Source organism: Macadamia integrifolia, chromosome 2 (genome assembly GCF_013358625.1).
Source record: "Macadamia integrifolia cultivar HAES 741 chromosome 2, SCU_Mint_v3, whole genome shotgun sequence".
NCBI lineage: Eukaryota > Viridiplantae > Streptophyta > Magnoliopsida > Proteales > Proteaceae > Macadamia > Macadamia integrifolia.
Genome location: NC_056558.1, coordinates 673,849 through 700,411, shown reverse-complemented (window position 1 = coordinate 700,411; position 26,563 = coordinate 673,849). Strand labels below are relative to the sequence as shown.

Here is a 26,563-nt window from a genome sequence, read left to right as displayed (position 1 = left end):
TCCCTTTGTGTCTCATCCTTCTAATCCTGGTATCCTTGGGTCTTCATGATGCTCCAGCTCAAGTAAAAGAGGATTCTCAATCCACCTTTCATCTTATTCGACCTTTATCTCGACAAATTTATCCCTATTGCCCTTTTGTGAAAGGATTCGCTGCTCACAGGTTCCCATCGCATGGATATTATAACGATGCTTTACCTATTCTGATGATGGTTAACTTTTAGAAATGGAATCCAGGGCCTAGAATCCCATTTGGTTCTAATTCGTCTCGTCTGGATATTACTACTCCAATGCAGATTGATGGTTCTCTTCTGGTGAGATTTGGGATTAAAACCAAATTATATGGAATTTAGGCCCCTTATACTGATGGCAATTCAACGACTTTTATGGCTTTGTCTACTCCCTCTAAACCCTCCTCTTTAAAGGCAATGGCCAAAGGGTTTTTGGATGATTATGATGATTTTTTTATTTTCCTGTATAAAACCAAAAGTAGAGATCATACCACTTTCACCGTTCCCTCTATTTTTTTTCATTCCTATGATTCTTAATGGTTTGTTAACAGTATTGGATGCAATTTTGTGCAATACCCCCTGCAGAGGTCGACACGTGGACAAGGTAAAATGAACGGTTCAGATTGATTGTTGGTTGAAACAACCCCAAAACTGTGAACCACAGGTAAACCAAACCAAATCAGTAGATCAAACCGGACCTCTCTCTGGTTGCCCTCTCTCTCACGAGACGCTGTCACCCTCTCTTTGTCACTCACACCTCTCTCTTCTCACGAAGGAAAAAGCCCTAGCGCCGTTGCATCCAAGCTCCCGGTCAAGGTTGAAGCTCTGTTAGGGATTTACCTGTAGCCGAAGGGGATCAGTCTTCTCTCTCGCGAAGGTTGTTCAGGGTTACCCAAAGTCGATCGGTTTCTCAGTCTCTCTCAATGCATGAAGCAATCGCTGATACATTAAGCATTTTTCTGATTTTGAGTCATTTTTGTGCCGCTGTTACACTATTTCTCCCGCCAGTTCAACAATGTTTTTCCTGTTAAGGGTGAGATTTTAGGGTTAAGACTATCAAGAGGGTGATTCGGTTGAAGTTTCAACCAGATCTGATTTCTAGATTGGGTTTAATTAGCAGTTATCTATTTCTTAGAAGTTGGGTTTCAGATTTAATGTTTTTCTAATTACTTCATATCCAAAGAAAATAAAGACCAACCCACTCAAAACCCCAAAAGAAGAAGAAATGTAGGAAAACATTGTAGAATCTTCTCGAGGACAGAAATGGAGCAGGGAGAGAGAGAATCGAGAGAGCAAGGAGCAGGGAGAAGGAGAAGGAGAAGGAGCAGGAAGCAGGGAGCAGGGAGCAGGGAGCAGGGAGCAGGGTAGGGTGTAGAGAGAGAGGCCGAGAGATAGAGGGAGAATCGAGATCGAGAGAGAGAGCGGCCAAGAGACAGAGAGAGTCGAGAGAGAGAGAGAGAGGGAACCGAGAGGGAGAGTCAAGGATCGAGAGAGAGAGGCCGAGAGACAGAGACAGTCGAGAGAGAGAGAGAGAGAGAGAGAGAAAATATCACGGCTTTTATTTCAACAAGATGAACCGAACTGGTTTGTTCCGGTTTGTTCTCTAATGGTTTGGTTGAAGACGGTTTTCTCACTGGTTTATGGTAGATTAATCTAAAACGTGGATATAGAATATTACACGTGTCAGCCGCTTGGGGTGGTATTGCATGGAATTGCACCAGATGGGAATTGCAGAGGATTTTTGTCCCCCCAAATGGAGCTATTTTCTCTGTCTAACCTTCTACTCTAACCCAATCCATGAACAAAATTGAAAGCCCTATAATGCTATTTTGAAGCTGATCTTGTTTTCTTCTCAAACAAGAACTCCCACTTAGAACATTGTGCTAAAATAAGAACTCCGGTTGAGAACCTTCGTTCGAAACTAAACTCCCACTAAAAACCTTCATCTAAAACCAGAACTCCTACTGAGAAGGTTTGTGTTGAAACCAGAACTCCCGCTGAGATCAAGATCTGTAACCGAACTCCCACTGAGAACCTTCGACTTAAACTAGAACTGTTGTTGAGAATCGAAGCTTTGTTATTGTGTTAGGGTTCCAATCAAAGGTTCGTTACCTCTCTGTCTCTCTCTCTCGGAATCAACTCTAGGTGGGGGAATTAAAGATATAATCACTTTGCATCTCAGATTTAGGGTTCCAATCGAACCTTTGTTCTCTCTCTCTCTCTCTCAGAACTGTATCTCTTGGAACCTCTCTGTTCTAATCTTCTTGAGTACGTTTTGCTTCTAGCCCTGCTTTAATTTTTTTTTCTTCATGTTTTGGGGGTAGGCTTAAATTGTGATGAAACTTGCTTTGGGTCACTGCTTATATTGTGAGCTCTATTGACATGTCGGGTTCATAAAGTGCACATCAACTAGATTGTGGACTTGTGAATGTGATTTTTGACTGATTTGTGTATGAAACTGATAGTTAATTAGCTCTATATCTATATCTATAACTCTATATGAATAATGTCTCTGCATCTCATTGAAGTTGAACTATATCTGTGACTTTATATAAATAATGTGTCTGCAGCTCATTGAAGCTGAACTGTATCTATATTCTATATCTGTCCTTGGTCTCAGTGGATGATTTCCCCCACCATCCTCATCTAGTGCATGGTTTTAGGTTGTTTAGTTAATAGGATGTATTAGAACATGATATTAGTACATTTGTATATTAAAAAACAGACTTTTTTATTGTCCTGAACTCAGAACAAGGGTTTTGGCAATGGTGGTAGTGCTCTCTGTGACCTAATATACCTAGAGTTATGTGCTGATCTTCTATCCTTTGAAAATGAAGCACTAAGTTCCATTTATTGGTGTCAAATCCAGTCTTATTTATAGTATTTTATTGATATTATGTTATGCATTTTGGGTAAATTTTTGAATAAGGATTGTGATGTGGGGTTGACAAAGCTATTTGGTTTGCTTAGTATGGAGAATGCTAATTTGGATATTGAGGAGCAACCTCGGGTTGGGATGTTGTTTTTCTACAATAGCTATGGCCGAGATATGGGGTTTAGTATTAGGAGACACTTTGTAAATAAGAGCAAGAAAGACAAGATATTCAAAAGTCGGTTGTCAGGCACAAAACAAGCGAGACAACAATACCAGTAATCTATGAGCTGAGACAAGAATAGTTTGCTTGGCACAAATAGCCATATATTTTGACTGATTATGAAAAATACATGTGTAGGCATTTGAATTATTTGTTGGTTTAATCATCACAGATGATGCACTATATTTTATCAATTCAGGATGCATGACTTAAATTGCTTACTGAATATGAAGTTGAGAATAATTCATGGTTGTAGCGGATATAGAGACTTAAGTATAAATAAGCAAAATTTTATATGAAAAACACATTAACAATAGGCATTCGGAATACATAACTTAGTGAGAATCTAAATAGGATTTGAAGATTATTTGAAGTCAAGTTTGGATATTGTGCACTTTTTAAGCACTTTGAGAGAGTTCTTAATGATAAGTATGCTAATGAATTGAAAGCTGAATATGAAGCAAGAAACAAAATACCAAGACTTATGTGTTCAATGTACTTATGAAACAAGCTGGGGAATGTATTTATTCTAAGAGAATATAACTGGATGACTGTTTGCTACATCAAAATCCAAAGTGCTGAGATTCCTATCATTGAATTTTTGTTTGTGATTGTTGATGTAGAATGTGAATATAAAGTCTATTGTAACCCAGTTGATGGGATTATAGCTTGTTTTGTAAGAAATTTGAGACAGATGATATTCTTCATGTCATTGTCTGAAAGTTTTGGATGTGTTAGTTATAAAGCATATTCTTGAATTTTATATTTTGAAGAGATTGACATGGTTTACAAGAAGTATAGTGATCAATGACAGTAAGGGAAAAAATGTTGAAGAATATATTAACCTCGACTATATGCACTCAAAAGCATATTTGTCCTGAACTTTTAAGATAGCATCAAAAGCTTCAAATACAATGAGAGATACGACTGGTTAAAGATGTCTACTGAATTAAGGTTGAAGCTTGCAATTATCAATATTAATAGATCTGATTGCCCACAAATGCCGTTCATAGTGATGTCTCGTGATGTATACAGTGGAATGCGTATGAAGAATAAAGTAACAAATTCAAAAGGTGGAAGACGATCAAAGAATTGGGTAGAAAAACAAAGAAAAAAAGAAAAATAATGGGGCAAGTAACACTCAAATATTACAAGAACATCATTCAACTCCTGCACCAAATACTCACAGAGATGGACAATAGATATGGAAGCTTCACTTGCTTTTAGTGAGTACTTTTGGGTTGGGATGCTGTTTACTTTTTTTCTTTCAAATTCAATTTGTGGTAATATATTTGTTTTCAACATTATTTTTGGCAAGATACTATTTTTCATATCTCATCTCAAGCATCTGCGGTTCATCAACTTGGGAGTTTCATTATGAGTATGCACTGGTTAGATTTTGAGCTTGCTGTGTATTGTTGGATATGGGTTTGCCAGGTAGTATCCCCTTGCCCTACCATCTAAAACAAATAACTCAAAAAAACTTAGTTTTGATTATGAAGCAACCTACATCACAATCTGAAATGGACGCACACGAACAGAGTAGAAGCAAAAAATACTAAGAGATGACAATATAAGCATTGGCCCAAAGCAACATTCATCACAATCTGAAATGGATGCACATGAACAGAAAATCACATTCACAGTACTCGCAATATAAGCATTGGCCCAAAGCAACCTTCATCACAATCTAAAATGGATACGCATAACAGAGGAGAAGAAAAAATTCTTATAGCAGCAAAACAAACCTAGCAACCAAGAGAGAGAGAGAACTTAGGTTCCAATCGAACCCTAAATCTGAAATGCCAAGCAATTACAATCGATTCCCCCACCTTAGAGGGAAGCAAAATGTACCTAGAGAACAAGCAAAATGAACTCAAGATTGTGTTAGGATTCCATAGATAAAGTTTGAAAAGAGAGAGGGATTTAGGGTTCGATTGGAACCTTTAATCTAAACTGCCACGCGATTACAACTTTGATCCCCCACCTAGAGTCAATTCCTTGGGAGGAGAGAGAGAGAGAGAGAGAGAGAGAGAGAGAGAGGTTATAAACCTTCGATTGGAACCCTAACACAAATTGCTACACTTGCATTTGGATGGAAATCGCAACACTAGTTTATATTGTGCCATCTCTAAACATTATGTTCAATGACGTCAAATTAAGGTTCTTTGGAACAATGATGGTGTTAAAGTTGAAGTCACATAGGCTATTGCCCTGAGAATTTACTTCTTATCTGTCTAAAATATATACTAAGTCAAATCCTCTAGAACCCTCTTTTGTGGTATGTTTTCCTAAGGTCTTCTCGGATATGTCTGCTCAATTCCAAAGAAAGTGGAAATTAAAAATATGCTTTTCTCTCTTGGACCATAAAAGGCTCTAGGAGTAGATAGTTTTCAAGCCTACTTTTAACAAAAGTGGCGGGATATAATTGGAAGGTATGTTTGTCTCACTGTGCGTGATTTTTTCACCAATCAAGTTCTTTCATTTTGAGTCAATCATACACTTGTTTTCTTTATTCCCAAGAAGGAAAATGCTTCTAGGGTCTCACATTTTTGACCCATCAACCTTTGCTGCAACATATCTTATAAAGTTATTGTTGAAATCTTGGCCAATATACTCAAAGGTCATCTTGCTTATTTTATATCCCCTTTCTCCTTTTTTTTTTTGGAAAATATTGTGATCACCCTGGAAGTTTTCTAAAATTTTCATCTAAATTGATATGGCTAAGGGGTATGACAGAGTTGAATGGGGGGGATTATTAGGGCTCTCTTTGAATTCCTTGATTTTGGTGACTATTGGTGTGATATTGTCAGTCATCTAATCTCTTTGGTCTCTTTTTTATTAAATTGGAGGGTTCCTCTTTTAAACTTATTGAATCATCTCAAGGTCTTTGACAAGGTGCTCGTTGAACCCTTATCTCTTTATAATTGCCTGTCTGTTGTTAACCTACAAGAATGTAAACCTTTTTAAATGTATTAAAGTTGCTCACAGAGCACTTGGAAATTTTCACTTCTTGTTTGCAAATGATATTTTCATATTTTTCTGAGCAACAACCGAAGATCTTCTTACCATTAAGGCCATTTTGGAACTATTTTCTGACTTATCAGGCGAATATATCAATTTTGGTAAAAGTGGACTCTTCTTCAATAAAAATGTCCCCACTAATGAAGGGATCCGACTTTGCTCTCTCATTGGCATTAAGGAAATCTCAAGGGATGTCATTTACTTAGGGATCAATACATCAATTTTGGTAAAAGTGATGTATTGGTCTTATCCCTAATCTCTCATTGGCATTAAGGAAATCTCAAAGATGTCATCAGATCTTATCCCTAATCTCTTCTCCTTTCTTCCTCGTTTCAAGAATTTCTCCTCTTGCTTCCTTCCCTTTTCGTTTCAAGCTAAGAGGAGCGAGGTTGAGAGAAAATGGAGAGGAGACGTGGGTATAATCAGGTTGATCTAATGTTAGTTGGCCAAATGGTTGTTTTGATTTGAAAAAAGAATTTGATCCACAACCATTGGATTATAAAGGGACACGTCACCCACATATAAAGAATTGGTGGATGAAGAATTGGGGACGAGCCAAATCCCATCCACCCCCAATCTCGTGTCACTAATAAGCACCACATTATTGATCGGGTGGATAAGAGACTCTGTTTGAAAGGCTAATTTACTCTCTTATGCTGGTTGTCGATTACTTACATTTTTTTTACTCTATTTCCTATTATTTAATGTCTTGTTTTTCTTTTCCTCATAAAATTTGTCACAAGATTGATTCAATTTTCTCTCAATTTTGGAATGGAGCTAACCCAAACTCTAAGAAATTTCATCTCATTGCTTGAAAAGAAAAATGTTTACATACTGTTTGAGGTGGGTTGGGGTTGAGGGACTCTGCCACTCAAAATAAAGCTCTCCTGCTTAAGCTAGGGTGGAGGCTTCTCATGGAACCAAACTCTCTTTGATCAGGAATGATTCGAGTTAAATATTTCCCTCACACTTCGTATTTTTACCTTAAAATTACAAACAAAAATGGATCTTGGATTTGGAACAGTGTGACCTTGATGCTTTCTCTTCTACAGCAGATGGTGCACATTAAGATGAGATCCGGCAATAACACCTATTTTTTCGTATAACCCATGGGTCCCATCTCTTCTAAACTGTCAAATTCCTTCTGCGGACCCCTTGATGGCACCCAATGTTAAGGTTTAATTTTTTTATTTCTAACAATTGTTAGGACATTGAAAGTGTCTCCTGTCATTCTTATTAATATAATCAAGAAGATCATTAATGTCCTTCCCTCCCCCAACTCGGACCAATGGTGGTGCAAGCTATCCAATAATGGCTGATTCTCTACCAGGCTAACCTCCAATTTTTTGGTTTCGTCCCAATTTCCTTACAGGAGAGAGAGAACTCAGAAGACCAATGCTCGTGCCTTTGTCTCTAAATGGTGGAAATTTCTGTGAGAACTCCCTATCTGTGGCACCCAAGAATATGGCAAGTATCAAACCCGTCTAAGAGATCGGTGAGGTGTCTCCACCAAGAATATGGCAATACCAAAAGGTTTGGGAGATCGATGAGGGTGTGTAAACTCTAGTCCCACATTGTCTAGGAAGAAGTTGTTGTGTTGATTAATAACCTCTAGCCTACTTAACATGGCACAACACGTTTTAAAGCTTTGAGGCACATAGATCAAATTGGACAATATTGTGCAAGGTTAACTGGGTCGGGACATTACAAATGGTATCAGAACAGACCCTGACAGTATATGAAGTGACAACATGGACGCTATACCAAAAGGGTGCAAGAATATGACAACTACCATGAGGTTATTGGTGAGGGTGTGCAAACTTTAGTCTCAAAGGTTTGCTAAGCTAATTAATAACCTCTAACTTCCTTAACATGGCACAATACATTTTAAAACCTTAAGGTCCATGGGCCAAAGAAGACAATAGTGTGCCAAGGTTAACGAAGTCGGGCGTTACACTATCCATCATAATTAATGTTTTTCCTTTGGAGATCTCTCCTACATGGGATTCCAGTAAGGATATTATGGCTAAATAGTTGGATATTGATAAATCTTGTGTTCTCTGTGGTTGTGCCCCTAAATCTGTCTACTATATGTTTGTCTCTTGTGACTTCACATCACAAATTTGGGCTGCCAATCCTCTAGGCCTACAACTACTCCATATAACTACCTCTTCCCTCAACTTAGTTGTAAAACATTTGTTTTTATATTCTCATCTAAACCGAATCGATCTGATCTCAAATGGTGTTCAATGTGTCTGTTATAACTATTTATTTTACATTGAATCATAGAAATCAAATAATTGCTAAACACATTGCTCCCAACCCCATATCTGTTCTTCAAAGTGTCAATCGATGGATCTCTGAATACAGATAATCGTGTCTCCTATACTACATATGGTCCAGAGTGCATGAGAGGAAGACACAACTCTTCCTTTTTGAACTATCCTATTTAGTTCATGTTGATGCTACTGAGTTAGCAAACAAATTCAAGATGGGCTATTGGAATTCTTTTTCATGGTTGCTTTCATGTGATCAAAACTAGTTTTGCATCAGCAAGGAAAAAAAAAGAGGCTGAAGCAGTGGGAATTCTTGAAGGATTAAGGCATGTGACTAAAAAATGATGAAATTCTCTAAAGTTTGTTTGTTTGTTTGTTTTCCCCCCCCCCCCTCCCTCAAGACTTACTTCAGCCTAAGGATGTGAATTTGAAATAAAAAAATGTTTACCGAAATCGAATCGAGCCGTTTACACCAAAACTACAAAACTATTTAGTAAATGGTTCGGTTCTAGTTTCAAGTTTCAAGCCAATTAGCTAAATAGGTTGAAACCGAACCGAGCCGTTTAACCCGTGGTTTCAAACCAAATTGAAACCGTGAAAATCAAACCATTTAAATCGTCAAAATCGATCCGATTAACCTGTTTAACAATTAAATAATGTAGGGGCAGAATCGGTATATCATTTCCAAAAAGATAAAAACCCTAAAGTAAAAATGATTGGGATTTTGAAGTTTTGGTATACTTGCATGATTGGATGTATGATGCGACTTTTGGAGGTAATATTTTTTCTTTTGTTCTGTATGAAATTCTTTGGACATTAGTTTCATATTCTAAGTAATTCTTTTCTTTCTTTATATAGCTGAGATGGATGAAGAAGAATTATTTGAAGCCTTGGAAGATGTGTTTTCAGAGCTTTTTACAGTTCTACTCCTACTTTAGCATCATCCACCACTACTACAGATATTCATTAGTATTTAGTAGTTTTGTTTGCATTTCACTTTCTCAATGTAATATTTTCTTTTACTTAGTCGTTTGGTTGTTTTTACAAAACATGATGGTTTGCATTTCACATTCTCAAGATTGAATCGTTTATCACCAAAAGCAAATTCTAGTAAATATGCAAATAAACTAGCAAACCGATTGCTAACCGTTTAGAAACCGTATGGAATAAACCAAAATCGAAACCATTTAAAACCGTGAAACCAAAACCATTTACTAAACAGTTGCAGTTTCAGAAAGTGCAACCGCTTAGTAAATGGTGCGGTTTTGATTTCAGCCAAATAAATGTGAACCAAACCGAATCGTTTAAATTGAAACCGAATCGATTGACACCCTTAGCTCAGCTTATCCTTTAAAAGATGGAATATCTCTAGGGTTTGGTTTTTCTTCTCAAGACTTACATTAGCTTATCCCACAACTAATGAAAGGAGGTTGGCCTTAACAATCCTTTTCAACGTATTGGGAAATTTACTCGAACTTTGACAATGCTTCCTCTTATCACAAGTGTACTAATACTAAGCCAATCTTGCATCTTATGCCGGACATTGCTAAAAACAACTTTTTTTTTTTGGGTGGAAGCTAAAATCATATCTTTAGATGCTAGGTCTAATGTAACCCTATATAATTGATGAAGTTTTTCTTTAACCATATATAAGAAAAAAAAAAAAAAAAGGAGAGGAGAGCAAAGATACAAGCGTGTGCACTCATTTCACCAAATTCAAAACAATTTTGAGGAATAAAGTCATTTTGATGGAATGCACATGCAGTTCAACAGAATGTCTTTCATGCACCATGATCATGAGGTCAGATCCTATTATAGTTGTCCAACCAAAAGTAATAAAACTAAGATGAATAAATTAGGACATTGAAATCAAGGCAGAAAAAGGTGGATAAAAAACCATTTTGTAATATAAATATCAACTCCAGTAGGTTTTGAACAAGTGGAAACTTGCTCATTAGACAGCAAGGGAACTCACTCTTGTATTCTCACAAAATGTTACATGCATGGGAATCGGCTTAGGTGACATGAGGTGTTTGAATATTAAGTAGGGGGATTAGTTACGTAGGTTATGTGGTTAATAGGAAGTGAGTGGAGTTAAAGTAATTTAAGGGAGTAGTTATGGATTAGTGGTGTAATTCTTTTATATATATATATATATATATATTAGTATTACTGAATGAGAAGGGATAAGAAAAAAGGCAACAAATGTTCAGTTCTTGAGTTGAGGGGGGCTACCTCCTAATTAGGTCGAGACGTTATGGCTTCGTCCGTAAAACCAATCTCATGTTATCCCTATCTTTTTTCTTATTTAATATCTTTTATTTCTTATTTTCTGTTATTAGTAGCAATTATCTCTCTCTCGCCTATTTTATCTCTTGCATCCCCCCTATTATATTTCTTCTATTTTATGTGCTCGTATCACAATACTTGCTATGAAACCCTTTAAGAATATAACACCTTGAATAGGAATTTTTCAGGCTGCAGGCATTCGCTTCTATTATTTCTGCATTTAGAATATTTTGGAATTGTCACTTATCCAAGAAAATCAACCTCAAGAGGACCAGCACACTAGTATATTTCCACATTTCAACTTTTCGAATTCATGGATGTGCACAATCAACTGAAAGAAAGCATTGTCTTCAAAATATAAAGAAGATCACCTTTCAGATTCAGTATTTGAATTATGACTCCAATGTATGAGAGGATGAGTGCGGTCCTTTGATTCACTCTGCTGCCTTCGCATCAATAGATGAAATTGAGATGTGGCCAACATAAAGATCTGCAGCATAGTTGCTAGCTAAAGGAAAAAGGAAAAAAGAGAATGCTGTAGAGCAGATTTCTTTTACAGTTCTTTATGTTAAATTTCTGCAATGTAACAGCAAAGCAAAAGATTTGTGGGAGGGCATAACAGTGGGAACTAGAAGGAAACATTCCCAGAAATATTTATTAAGAATTCAAACCTTAATGCAATAAACATATGTCCACACTGCAGGTAAACCTAGATCAACTTTAGCAAAAGAAAGGATCAAATGTTCAGAAATTAGGGTAATTGCAACAAAGTAACAGGAAAGAGTTTTCTTAAGAGCATCAGTAACAGGAGAGAAAAATGTTTTATATACAATTATGAGAAATTAAATAAGGAAAAAAAGGGAAGGGAAAAAATAAGGACAAAAAAAAAACAAACATGAAGCTTGAGACATAGGAACATTGGCTCTTGAAATGATGCTATGTGCAGAATTCCTTTTTCATTTTTTCCTTTAATTTTTCCAGACATGGCATCATGTGCACATTTACATGATGCAGCAATGAAAAATTTTCAAATGTTGCTGTCAAGTAAAAATGCATCTTCAGATGCACAGATTCAATACAACATGAATTCTGTACATCTCCAACAATTAGTCAATTTACAGATGACTATCCTCCAAGTACTAAGAATAGGAGGCAACTGGTCCAATGCTTGAGGTGCTGTGTGATCCTTCTGCATCAATGTTTTCATCTCCGGAAGGCATTTTCCGTGTTTCTGAAAGCGAAAGCCGCCTTGACTTTCCAGAACTTGGTTCAGCAGGCCCCTCAGATGACAAAGATAGTCCAGTACTCCCTGAAGACGATCCTAACAAGCGGCGAACAACCGGTACATCAGCTGAGGACGGGACGTGTCCCACAGGATGGTCAAATTTGCAATTTGGACCAAATTTGCAGATACCATAGCGAGAATAAAAGATGCACAAGGGTTCTCCCTGTCAAAAAATACATAAAAGCTACATGAATAAGAAAAATAATGCAGAATAAAGTAGCATCCATGACACATTAAATAGCCAGCATCCACTTGGGATGGCAACAAATTAACTCTTGATCATCAGTCATTTATCAAAACAATAAAAATTTGGTCCAACTCACCGGTCGTAATGGAAGGCCCAAATAACTTAACACACAGTTCGGAACTGGAATCAGCCTCTCTCTAGGATGATGGAACCTACAGACTGCACCAAACTTACAATCCCCAGTCTTCATGTAAAACTGGCATTCAGGTTGGTCAGGTCTCTCAGGGAACACATTCTCCCTCTGCAATGCATAAAGCCCCATAGCAACAGAGCCAGAACGGTATGAAGGGAATGTCCCTTGTGCTCTTGCATTAGTGTCATTTTGGCGAGAACTCCCATAAAACTGACTGGCTCCCACTGTTTGCTGCTGGCTCTCTGAGGATGAAACTGAACCAAGCTGGCCCTATAAGGAAGACCACCTTAACATAAACAAGAAAAAATTCCTAGCAACATATACACCCTCTCCCTTCATATTCAAATGCAAAAGCAATGGACAAAATTAACCTGGCTTGACCCTCTTTTGTGGTGCTCAGAACTGTTATTCACTTGATGCTTGGTTGGAGATGTAAGGAACCTTTTAATAGTTTTCTCAGAAAATTTCAATCAATGATTGATTTTTGGTAACAGAGCAACTTCAAGAACAGGCAGACAGAAATTTTTTTTTTAAAGCATATTTGTTCAGTTTGTAAAAATAAATAAATAAATAAATAAATAAAAATAAAAAATAAAATTCAAAAGGGGGTTTCCTTTTCATATTTTTGCAACAAGATAAGCCATGGTAACAGAGCAACTATATTTGTTCAGTTCATAAAAAAATAAAAAAAATAAAAAATAAATAAAAGGGGGTTTCCTTTTCATATTTTTGCAACAGGATAAGCCACAATTTCTGATAAATGTTGGATTAACTTCTGCCATAAGGCAGCTCCCGGTACAACCTGGATTTTGTAACTTGATACTTTCTACGTGATTATACAAGCACCAACACATAAGACATTAAGTGATTCCCATTCGAAAAAGAAGTAATCATGCCTAAGTATGTTCCTTTTCTTAGTCAATTTAAGATTCCCGTTTAAAAAGTCATCAGTTTAGTTAACACTATATTACAAGTCAGCTTGTTTCAGAAAGTCAAGTTAGATTAAAAAATGCTACTTTTCCAGATCTCCATTTATTTATACCTCCAACTCTTCGTGGTTTCTTCATTATAAGGATACCAATAGGGTACTATTAGTGATAGAGAAGGAACATTCTATCTGATCTAGATTCCTAAAGACAAAATAACTCACTAAATCCTTGTGTGCGTTTGTGTTTTTATCTTTTTTTTTTTTTTTTTTTTGGATAAATTATTTTTCAGCAAAAAAAAAAAAAAAAACACTTTTCTTCTGTGAGGACCCATGCCTGCAACTTTGGCATTTTTTTATCTATTTGGGCTCATGTTGCTAGAGTACATGGTATAACCTCTGACAGTCAAACCAAATATCAATCTTGACAAGGACTAAAATGAGGACTAAACTGAAAATGTGTTTCTTAGGAAGCTAAGTGCTGAGATAAAGAGAATCCACCTAATCGACAGTGAGTGATGGTGAGCATGTGCTCTTTCTCAGAAGATTCGAGAATAAACTGCACATCATTGTATCAACTCCACTAAACCAGGTGAAAATTATGCCCCAAACAAAAAATGGAACCTGCTGGTACCAGCCTCCTGTCCATCTAGCATTCTTTCCTACGCAAAGCATTACCATTCTTCCCACTCCCATCTATGGATTATGCAAACTTTCAACTCTATCAAGCTTCTGTGGAATCTTACCGGGACCATGTCTACCAGCTGCATCACAAACTGGCAGCAGACTGAAAGATAAGGAGTCAATTCAGCTGACTCACTATCAACTGAGTCAGGGTATAGTCGATTAAAGTCAGAAGCAGAAGGGTCTGTAGACTCATGATCTGACAATTGATAAAGAGAGGCATAAAAATATATTAGTGCTACCTCTCTGCAACCACACCCCCCACCCAAAAAAAAATAATATCCAGGGGCAATTTTTATTAGTTTAAAGAAATATATGGACTTGAGGAAACATTGCTGAAAATTATCAAGAGCCTGACATAATTGCATAATCTTTTGTTAATCAATGGATATTTCCACCTGAAAGTTGAATAAAAATGAATCCTGAGGTATTTTCCGCAGTATAACAACAGAGTAGCTACAGGAGTGACTTTCAGAGGCACTAATTAGGATTGTCTTGCTGATGGATGGGAATCATGATTGGAAGAGTCCAGTGGAGAGATCAAAATCAGGCCACACTATCAGATGTTAGGGAGGGTTTATCTACATATGGACATCAGCTAGTATGTATGTTGTTCAGTAAGGAAGCAGCATAACCAAGAACTAGTTCTTAACCTTGTTCGAATAGGCTGCCACAAATGGTTGCAAGGGCTTATAGGAGAAAAAAGGGTGAATCCAGTGCATGAGGCTCCCGTCGTTGCGGGTTCTCTGAAAATTGTATAAATCTTATCATGGTAAAACATTGCTAAAAACCAAAAGTCCAGCAAAATAATCTTTTTTTTTTAATGGCCATAAAATTATTTTCATTCAGGCGATTTTAATAACATGCGCACACTTTAAAATTAGTTTGACCGGAATATAAATTTTTTATTACAACTCAGATTCTTTAAGTAATCTTAGACTTGTAAGAAAGCTGGTTTTATGTTGTACATAATACAAAAAGTCTCATGTAAAAATAAAATCACTTGACCAGTCAAAATTATTATAGAACAAGGTCATAATGTACGCAGCCTTACCCCCGCTCCTCTATTGCAAGTGCTTCTAATGAAGATAAAAACTTTTCTGGGTCGGTTGCAGTATTAGTCAATAATGCATTGAGTTTGGATACTTCTTTCATGTCTGTATCAGAAAGTAATCAAAGAATCCATTTACCAGAATATTCCTTCATCTGGATCCTTCTCTCTTGGGACTCCTTTCCAATTTTTTCAATTCAAAAATTTATTTTCCCCCATTCTAGAACAGGTTTCTTAGATTTATTAATATATTTCTTGGTTCAACAGATTTTTTTTTTCAGCTCTCTTTCAATCAGTTAGTGCTACAACAGATTTTTTTGTTTTAATTTATTTTATGCAAGCTTCATTTATGTTAGGTTATTGTTTATTCTTTCTAAGGACAAAATTTAAAAACCTGAACCTCACAACCCTTAGTTTCCACTCACTAAGAGTCCACTCTTAGAAGATCCATATACAAGTAGGAGACCTAACCTATCTTGCATCTCTTCCAAAAATTAACTGACATGCAGCTTCTTAAGCCCTGCAAGTTCGTAATGCCTAATTTTTCCAAGTTGATTCACTAACCTTCCATCTAGATACTGCAGATCCTTGTAGTTACATTGCCAATCTAATCAAAGGATCCACGTGATAGGAAGTTAGGAGCTTCTTATGCAGGGAAATATTATCAGAAAAAGAAGAGATGAATAGAAGAAAAATGGAGTAAACTCTAGGGTGAAAGTCCAAATCCTTTCTGTTATGACCTTTTTCTTCTCTCAAGGAATTTCCTTAGATACTCCCAAAGTAAGAGTCTTTGTAATATATTATACAGACAAGTCCTTCACACTTAGCACTGAGATGCCAACTGCATACCAATATATAGCATCCTAGCAAAGCAATGCATAGAAGGCACTTCAATTACAAGGGTATACCTAATAGAGAGGCGGTTTTATTTTTTATTTTATTTATTTATTTATTTTGGGGGGGGGGGTGTGGAGGGGTGTGGAGGGGGGAGGAGGAGGAGGAGGAGAAGCCATGGAATCGTACGACTAGAAAAGAGCAAACTAGAATACAAAATGTCAGCAAGAAGGCCTAGATCCTCCATATCCAAGTTGTCCTTCTATTAATACTTATCAAAATCCCATCAAATTTTTATGACCTCATTGAACCAAGAAGTGACAACATACAGAGGACGTAAAAGAGAAGACAGAAAATATCAATGATAATACGCTACCATCTCAGTACCCCAAAGAGATCTGTTCCAAATAATTAGAGAACAAATTCTGAGATCATAGGAAAAGCAGCGGTAACCCATAGAGATCAATGCATTTTCACAAGGCAAAACATTAGAAAGATCAGGAAATACTTACAGTATAAGCATTCCAGCTTGGAACTGGCACGACCCCCTGAGGTAGAATCAATTGAGCGTAACTAGAAGGACCTTGCCACCGTGGGCTTGGAATAAAAGAGGCCCTGGACAGGGGCCAATTTGTCATACCTCCTGGATAAGACTGCTGACCAGGAGTTGTAGGGGACTGTACAGGAGGATAAACTGGAGAACCACGTAATGAAACCATTGCGCTAGATGGTTGAGGATGGTGGAATTTACAAGTGCTTCCAAACTTACAATGTCCAGTTCTTAAATAATAAGCACACTCCTTCTCATTCTGCAGGGAATAAAATGAAGTTCAGGACTGTGTTCTCATCCTCAACTCAACCCAGCCTTATCCCAACTAAATGGGGTTGGCAAATGTGTTCTCATCCTACCAGAAAATTTTTTAAAATGGATGAATAGGCAAAGAAACAAAAGACACAATAGAAGAGGACATTGACAAAAATTGCAAAGAAACAGATGAAAATTGAATGAAACCAGATAGACATCACAGTAATTAATAAATGGAAGAGAATAGTAAGAACAGACCGGGCGGAGTGGATAACCCAACATATTTAATGGAACTCTTCCAGAGACCCCAGCCTTGTCTCTAGGATGATGAAACTTGCATGTGGCTCCAAACTTGCATGTTCCCGTCTTCAAGTAATACTGGTGAGCATTTCAAAGTAAGACATTACTCTTCAAAACATTGAAAAGTTATCAATGGCCAAAAGCCAAAAACCACTGAACAAAATGATGCAAAGTGTGAGTTCAATGGTGATTCTAAATTTTGAAAATCTGATATTAAATTAGTGTGTATGAAAACATGTTTTCTTTGATGCTGACAAAGTGGTCCTAGTGGCCAGACCTTCATATTTTCAAAGGCCAGGAATATGGAGCTGCTTGTTTGTTATTTTATAAAAGCATATTGTTGTTGTATATGCTAAAGTAATATAATGAAAATAATTCTGAAAAAAATCAGGCGTAGTATTTTTTGTTGGGAGGGTTAAAATTACACCAAATAGACCTCACCACATTGATGAACAATATAGGCATAAATTTAAAAAGAAAAAAAAAAAAAAAGAAAGAATCGTGCTTTCACTCCACTATTATACAGAAAATAAGAAACATCTCAAAATTTCCTATGTCAGTTTCCACACAATGAGCGCGTGTGTGTGTGTGAGAGAGAGAGAGAGAGAGAGAGAGAGACTTTTGTAAGTTATAATTCCAACTAAATAAATAACTTTAGCTAACTGACAGGATGTATTGAGTTATCGCTAACAAATTATTGTACTAGACAATATTTACATTAAAAAATATGCTTTAATTGAGCAAAAGGTTAGAAAAGATTCTCTAACCTCATAACTTGAAGGCCTTAATTAAACATTCAAACTGCTTGGCTCAATTTTATCTTGAAAAGTATTCAATATTTCTAACAATAAGAAACTACCATGCCCACAAATGATGGTTACCTGACATTCAGGTTGCCCAAATCTTTCAGGGTAACCTCCTTTAATCCTTGCAGCAGCAACAGCCTGAAATTTAATAGAATCAAATCAAACTCAATAATTTAAAGTAACCGTATAAATTAATTAAATATAATTATACACAATATATACAGATTGGACAAACATGTACTTATGTACAAAAGAATATTAAAAAGTTTCCTGTAAAAATAACTGTTTTAATAATAAATGGGTGCAACATGAATGCTATGTTTGGCTCCACATTTTTCATTGTGCAGGGGCCATGCTGTTGGTGGTCTACATAATTTAATCATATAAGATTCTGTCCAAGGAAATAAGTATACCAACCAAAAAAGAAACAACTGACAAACTGAATGGCTACTTCTAGTTTTGAATTAATTTCTAAAAGAGTAACTGGGGGGGGGGGGGAATGTGTCGGCTTGTGATTATAACAGGGCTTAATTGTGCAATATATCTTCAAACACCAACCTTTTATGTAAATGCTCTGTGATCAGAAATGGCACTAGTTGTAAAGGTAAAACATAATCTTACTGGCATGTTCTTAACTTCCCATTGATTGGGTTAAAACCACGAGCCATAAGATTGGTGAAACAGGCTGCAGAGTTTACCAGCTTCCTATTAGGAGGATGATTGAATCGACATGTCATTCCAAATCTACATAGACCGGTCCTGAGGTAATAAGCACAGTCTTGCTCCCCTGGACGTTCAGGAAACTGACCAGATTCAATAATTTCACTCGGTCTTAAATTCATTTGCCACATTGCATCTGTGAAGGCCAAAAAAATGAGTTTAAAAAATCATAATCAGAAAGAAAACTAAGCAACAACACAAGTCGCATTCAGCACAACATTTTCATGTGTAGAGGTAGAACACCAAACATGCAAAGGAAAACAACATCAAGAGATTTCACTGGCAGTTATAGTCTGTAGGGTAGCAATATGTTTCTCATTTTCCATTTAATGTAGGACTGGATTTGACAACCAAACCAGAACCAAAACTGCAGGAAATTATAAACCAAAGAACAACCAAAATTCACCCAACAGTAGACAACACAACAGTCCAGTACTAGTCAGCCAACAGTCCTTAAAACCCAGAATTATCAAACTCAGATCTGGAATTTCGAAAGCAGAATTGGCACTAACAAATAGGATATCCAGTAACAGAAATAGAGTATGGATAAAGTATGATCAAAGCCAAAACATCACTAAAATAGACAAATCAAATCAAAACTCAATTCTGGACAGCAGGTTCTGAAACCTGACCATCGATTATAATACTTCAGAAACTTCAGCAGCAGATGTTTAAGGAACAAGTAACAAGTCTAAATACTGATAAGAAGGGCTAATCCATTGAGAAAATATAAGCAACAACCAACTTCAAAAGAAATCAGAAATCAGACAAGAAATTCTGGGCAGAATCCAATATCGGCCAGAACTGCAGATCACTACACAGCAACTGAACCAGAGGTCTGATCTGTCTCAAAACTGGATCGAGTCCCCTTCTTAATGGTCTTAACAATCGACCAAAATCCCAAGGCCATCGGGTGGCCAGAACTCCAAAATAGCCTAGGCCGACAGAATAGAAAACAGAGAGCTTAACCCATAAATTTCTGCAAAAAAGTTCAGATCACTTACCTATTCCGCTGAAGAAGAGAACCAATAAATTAGACTAGAAATAATACAACAACCCGGACTTCCTGCTGTAGAGTGTCAATCGGATCAAACACCAATCCCTAATCCTTGATCAAACACAAGGGAGTCTCAACAAAGACCAGCAGCAGCAGCAAGCTTTTTTGTTTAATAATTCAAATCGTGAGCTACTAATGAGCCTTCTCTTTATTTATAATAGTGATGGGGGGTTACATAAAATAGAAACTAACTTTAGTTTCCAAAAACTGAAATAAGAAACTAAAAATTAGAAACTCACCAAGTTACTAAAACTGAAAAGAGAAACTTACAAAATAGAAAGTCCTTTAGTTACTAAAACTGGAAATAGAAACTAAGAAATAAGAAATACTGAAATTAGAAACTAACTAGGTACTGAGATTAGAAATTAATTAACCCCATCAAAGCCCCAACTAAAAAGGAAACTAATTCAAAAAGGAAACTAACTAGTAATCCCGTACTCAATCTTAGAGCCCCCCTTTTAGACCAATAAAAGTGGTCTATTACACTCAAAACCACGTGGACTAAAGGCCTAACACATATACAACCCAACCTTAGGCTTATTCCTAATAAAACAAACCTAGTTTGGTAATTAATCTGCATCAACTCTCCCCATCTTGAAAAAATTCGTCCTCGAATTTTGCAGTGAAGAGGTGAGAACAGCATATGAATAGCAGTCGTAACCGTTCCCCAACAATTCAGGTTGCTTGTAGACTTTTGGAAAGTAGTCTTCAAGGCGTGAAGCTTTCTCTTCAAAGAACCATGATGGCATAACAAACTCTATATGCTTAACCTCTGAATCAATACCAACTATGAATGTCATATGCATAGAGTCATCAATGTTGGTAACCTTCTCATCAAAGATTTCAAGGACTTGTTGTGGTGTGCTCTCAATCACTACCTCATCTTCTACAGCTTTAGTCTTGTCTACTATGCTCTCTTCAATGTAGAATCCTTCAATGGAGTCTTCTATGGTTTCAACCACTAAGACATTACTAATCATATGAACGCCATAAGTGCCATCATCATTAGTATCTTCCTGGTCATAGTCATACCTACCAACATCATCATCGTCTTCCAAGGGGTATGGATAAAGAGCTGACTCATCTTCCTCATTGGAGTCTTCAACCTCAGCTACTGCATTAATCCTCTGCTTATGTGGGCAAGACTTATCAACATGTCCTACCTCTTGGCAATGGAAACATAGTACCTTATTACTACCGGTCATGGGTGTCTTTCCTTTGTGATCAGCCTGTGGACGAAAAGTTGACTTTGGGGGTGCTGAGCTACTAGGTTTAGTTGCTGAAAAATTTTTCTTGACCTCCCCAGCTTGAAAACCAAACCCTCTAACTGACTGTGCTATAAGCTCCTCTGCTTGTAGGGCTTTGTCAAAGCAATCCCTTACTAAATACACATCAATCACTCCGATTCCCCTGTTGATTTCAGCTCGCAATCTCAGTCGAAACCGAGATAACAGTTGTCTTTCATTCTCCCTTATGCTTGTACGAAAATAAAGTGCATCAAACATGTTCATGTACTTTGCAACAGTCATAGACCCTTGACGAAGAGAGTTCAGCTGATTTTGTATACGAGCTCTGAAGTTGCGTGGTAAGCTTCATCTCCTCCCAATTAGTAGGTTCTCTTCCACGGTCTTCCAACTCTAACTCATAGGTTCTCCACCAATCACGAGCAGCCTCAACTAGCTTTGCACGAGCTAATTTCATCTTCCGTTCCTCAGGCAAGTCATAATAATCAAAATAATCATCTAAAGCAGCTACCCAATCATAGAACAGTTGAGGGTCATGTCTACCATCAAACTCCTTCAGATCGAGCTTGACCTTCTATGAATCTCCATAGTATTTCTAATATGTGTGGCGTTCAGTCTCGAAGCAACCCCTTATATGTTCTTCAAAAGTAGGTTGTACTACAGGAACCCTCTGTGGTGGTCTCAGATTATGGTTTGCTCTCCTGTTAGCCAACTGAGCAGCTACATTTAATGGGGCTTCCACTTCGGGTGTTGTTTGTGAATCACTGGTAGGCTGTTGTGGTGGGGTCTCTTCATTCAACAACCTGGTATTCAATTCAGCCCGTAATGCTTGCTGTTCTGCCTTCAACTCAGTCCGCAAAGCTTGTTGTTTAGTCTTCATATTCTGTAGCAATTCTATGATAGAAGCTAGGGTGGGGGTGTTATTCTCAGCCATGCTCTAATACCACTTAATATAGGACTAGATTTGACAACCAAACCAGACCCAAAACTGCAGGAAATTATAAACCAAAGAACAACCAAAATTCACCCAACAGTAGACAACACAACAGTCCAGTACTAGTCAGCCAACAGTCCTTAAAACCCAGAATTATCAAACTCAGAATCTGGAATTTTGAGAGCAGAGTTTGCACTAACAAATAGGATATCCAGTAACAGAAATAGAGTATGGATAAAGTATGATCAAAGCCAAAACATCACTAGAATAGACAAATCAAATCAAAACTCAATTCTGGACAGCAGGTTCTAAAACCTGACCATCGATTCTAATACTTTAGAAACTTTAGCAGCAGATGTTTAAGGAACAAGTAACAAGTCTAAATACTGATTAGAAGGTCTAATCCATCGAGAAAATATAAGCAACAACCAACTTCAATAGGAATCAGAAATCAAACAAGAAATTCTGGGCAGAATCCAATATCGGCTAGGACTGCAGATGACTACACAGCAACTGAACCAGAGGTCTGATCTGTCTCAAAACTGGATCAAGTCCCCTTCTTAATGGTCCTAACAATCGACCAAAATCCCAAGGCCATTGGGTGGCCAGAACTCCAAAATAGACTAGGTCGACAGAATAAAAAACAGAGAGCTTAACCCAGAAATTTCTGCAGAAAAGTTCAAATCACTTGCCTGCTCCGCTGAAGAAGAGAACCGATAAATTAGACCAGAAGTAATACAACCACCCGGACTGCTCGCCGCAGAGTGTCGATCAGATCAAACACCAATCCCTAATCCTTGATCAAACACAAGGGAGTCTCAACAAAGACCAACGGCAGTAGCAAGCTTTTTTGTTTAATAATTCAAATTGTGGGCTACTAATGAGCCTTCTCTTTATTTATAATAGTGATGGGGGGTTACATAAAATAGAAACTAACTTTACTTTCCAAAAACTGAAATAGGAAACTAAAAATTAGAAACTCACCCAGTTACTAAAATTGAAAATAGAAACTTACAAAATAGAAAGTCCTTTAGTTACTAAAACTGGAAATAGAAACTACGAAATAAGAAATACTAAAATTAGAAACTAACTAGGTACTGAAATTAGAAACTAATTAACCCCATCAAAGCCCAACTAAAAAGGAAACTAATTCAAAAAGGAAACTAATCCCATACTCAATCTTAGAGCACTCCTTTTAGACCCATAAAAGTGGTCTATTACACTCAAAACCACGTGGACTGAAGGCGCAACACATATACAACCCAACCCTAGGCTTATTCCTAATAAAACAATCCTAGTTTGGTAATTAATCTGCATCACCATTACTTTAGTATCTGTTTCCCATTTGGGTCTATAAGTTGGCTAGAAACTAAAGTAAAAGAGCATTAATCAACTTAGAGATAGACTCAACTCTAATGGGCACTCGTATAATCAAAACATAGATAGTAGTAATCCAGGGCATCAATCAAGGCGACAAAAAAATTTCTTTTGGGTTTAACTGACTGATGTTTTGGTCTTCAGACCAGCTAAGAACTGGGACTGAGAATCGTAACCGGACTATCACATTGGCAATTGGCACTGGTTCCAAGATGTGGAAACAATTAGTTAATCGGGAAGGTTTTTTGTCCTAGCCCAAAAAGGTAGAATTGATTAGGCTTCCAGATTAATCAAAACCGTCCTAATTGACACCCCAAAGTTATCCTTAGCAACATAGCATCTCAGAATGGCTAACTATCAAGCATATTCTAGCAGAAGATATTAGTTGAACAAGAGAGCAGCAAGAAAAAAGGCATCTCCGCATTGATAAGATGTCATTAGTCATGCAGTTAGTATACTGAACTTCAGAAAACTAATGAAAATAAATTCCAAAATCCCACTGATCACATGAAGTGTCCAACACTTACATGCTGACTCCTTTTCTCCAGATAATTAGGACCCATTCATTTTGCAATAAATGTTTCAACAAAATTAGAAAGTGAGATTATTTTGGGACCCAAAAAAAAAAAAAAAAAAAGTTAAGGGGAAGAACATTCCAGGAAAGAGACGCCCTATTAATGCATACAGAACTTAATTGTTTTACATATGAGATGCATGAAGAAACAGAGAACCCTTTACCTCAGTTCCTATTTGAAGACATTCCCTCTTTTACTGGAGTTCTATAAATTTGATTAACAGATAAAAAAAAAATTTACTAAAATTTAAAAATTCCCCAAAGAAGATAAATATAAAAAGCAGAGAGAAATAGAGTAGAACAAGGAGGACTGTATGGAACTCAAAATATGCGCACAGAGGAAAGAACTCCAATTAATCAAAAATTTATTAAACAGGGAAACAAGAATCATTCTTTAGAATGATTTTTTAAGATACCATCTCATCAACAACGTCAAAGCAGACAAAGTAAAACATAAACTGAAACTCCATAGAAAATGTTGTCTAGAAATTCTCAAAATACGAATTGCAGTATATTGTGATACGATCACGAAATAAAAAGGACAATAAAACCAATGTAATATACAAATGGACAAATTCAGTTTAACCATGAACTCCAATTTCCAACTGCAAACGAAAAATTTGGCATACCTCCAATAGTAGGAAAAACAAAACGAAATTCTCCAATAATTTAACGGTCCAAATACTACAGAAAACTCTTCGCCCCCAAATCCAAATAAAAACATAAATTTAAAAATTAAAAACAGAAAGCCCATCACTCACGGCACGAACTGAAGCTCATTCCTTGATCAAAATCCCGCCGATAAAAAAGCAAGAAATTTTCCAATAAATCCATAATTAATAAACCAATAAAAGTTTGAAAAAAAAAAAATGAAAAACAAGGAAGCGCATCACTGCACCAGATGAAGCTCATTCCACGATCAAAATCCCACAAAAACAAAACCTTCCACAGCAATGCAAGCCAAACCCTAACAATAACCACCACAGACACAAACAAGAAAGAGATAAAAGCAAAACAAAACCCACAAACCCCAGAACAAGCTTGTTCACCTTCATCTAACGACGGCGAAAGCATGGTTTCCTCCGTACCAGCCCCTCTTGCTATCTGAATTCCAGCATCGTAAGCCATCGAACAGCAACCATCACCAAACCAAAACAGGAATTCCCCACTGGAATTCCCTTCCTGTTCCTATTTCCAAGTGTCGGCGTCGATCAAGCTAGAGAGAGAAACAAAGCGAAAAGTTAGAGAGAGAGGACAAGCGATCTCTCCTCTCCACAAACGAGGAGAGGAATAAAAACCAGGCCATCCACCAGACAACCAGTCATTTAAGTTGCTTTTTATTTTTTACCCGCGAAGGGAGGCCAAACCGGAAACCGGAAACCGGAAACCGGAAACTGGAAACCGGAAACTGCTGTTTTAGTTATGGGTTAACTGATGGGTGTATTTAATATTATTTTATTTTCGCGGCAACACGAGGATTCCGTTCGCGGGAGAGGGGGATCCGTTAGAACCGGGCTGGGTTTTTCACGCGCCAGAACTCCACGCGCTGTGAGAGAAAGAGAGAAAGTCCTACAGTCACTCGTCAGCGTGCTGACGGTTGGGGAGGACTGAGGAGTGTGGGCGAGTGGGGCCATACATTTTTTCTTTTTGGTATTTTGATAGGAAACAACGGACGGAAATAGAACACGTGGATGCTAGTGATATGCTAAGCAGCCATATGCCATTTTTTTTTGCTATAAAGCTAAGCACCATATGCCTCGTGCTTTCTTCATCTTTATTTATTTATTTTTCTTTTTTTTAATAAAAAAGGTCTCGATTGAGATGTCATCTTCTAACCTTTATAAAACGGAACTTAGATTTTTGCCACGTGGCATGATAGAAACAATTGAGATTAGGGTCCACTTTTTAGAGAACCCGATAACTTATATCTCATTGGTCAAATTTTCACCCTAAACAAAACATGGAAAACTGTTAAGAGTAGAATGAATTTCAACCGAAAAGAACAAAAAGGATTAAGAATCATGGATATAGTTATCATTATTGGGATGATCAGTTAATTTTGCCCTTAATTTTCATAAAAAAAATTATTATTTTTCCTTTGTTCAAATATTTATATCCAATCCTCAATCCTAATTGTATTAATATCGATCTCACTGATATGGATATGATACGTATAATAAGGCTGATTCAATACTGATACCTAAAACCATATTAAGATTTGAATGAAGTTTAAAGTCTCGAAAAAATTATCTTTAATTTTTAAATACTATTTAGGCCTCATTTAGTTGTGAGTGTAATTAAAGTGATGGAAAGTGAATTTTTCAAAAAATTTATAATCATTTCCTTATGTTATTATATTACTATCTCAAAATCATTCTATATTTGGTTATTAAATTTTTCTTAAATTTGCATCCAAATTATAATAAAAAATTTAAATAGCTTATACAATCACATGGAGCAATGATTATACAATTTTCTATTTTAATTTTGAAAATTTTCATTTCCCTTCTTTTTAATACAATCAAACTTAACTTTAAATGTAATGCAAACTAGTGGTATTTCTATATCGTGGTATTTCTATATCTTTTACCGATACTAGAAGTTCCTTTTTAAGGCATGTCACACAAAACTGAAGTACAAACTTGACTAATGAAAAGTTACCAAATGGCAAGTTGCGAGGATGATTATGATGAAAAATACCTAATTATATAATTAAAAAAATATTATTATATTATTTATTATTATTATTTTCTTTTTAGAATTTATTTGTTATTTGGATAATACTTGAATTGGTTGTTCAAATCCCCCTAGACTTGAATCCTCTCCGGTGTCATTGGAGGCCCAGTGCTATCTGACGGACAGAAATGCTTGGACACACATTCCAATACATAGACA

At 36.7% G+C, this 26,563-nt stretch overlaps 1 protein-coding gene and 1 long non-coding RNA gene across 3 annotated transcripts; one reads left to right on the top strand and one right to left on the bottom strand.

Moving 5' to 3' along the window:
* Positions 1–1,762: 1,762 nt before the first annotated feature.
* On the top strand, positions 1,763–4,192 carry LOC122060597. Its single transcript, XR_006134474.1, has 2 exons — positions 1,763–2,111; positions 4,139–4,192. It is a non-coding gene; the product is annotated as an uncharacterized LOC122060597 (long non-coding RNA).
* Positions 4,193–11,463: 7,271 nt separating this feature from the next.
* On the bottom strand, positions 11,464–24,990 carry LOC122067504 (zinc finger CCCH domain-containing protein ZFN-like). 2 transcript variants are annotated; one of them, XM_042631358.1, is made up of 7 exons: positions 24,718–24,990; positions 18,461–18,618; positions 17,838–17,900; positions 16,915–17,034; positions 16,364–16,660; positions 12,301–12,621; positions 11,464–12,140 (listed from the first exon to the last, which is right to left on the bottom strand). In XM_042631358.1, the coding sequence occupies exons 1-7, from the start codon at positions 24,794–24,796 to the stop codon at positions 11,832–11,834; spliced, it is 1,347 nt and encodes a 448-aa protein (XP_042487292.1). In that variant the 5' UTR covers positions 24,797–24,990; the 3' UTR covers positions 11,464–11,831. The 2 variants fall into 2 exon arrangements, with proteins under 2 accessions (XP_042487292.1, XP_042487285.1); XM_042631351.1 differs by having other exon boundaries at positions 12,301–12,627; positions 24,718–24,989.
* Between the last annotated feature and the right edge of the window lie 1,573 nt (positions 24,991–26,563).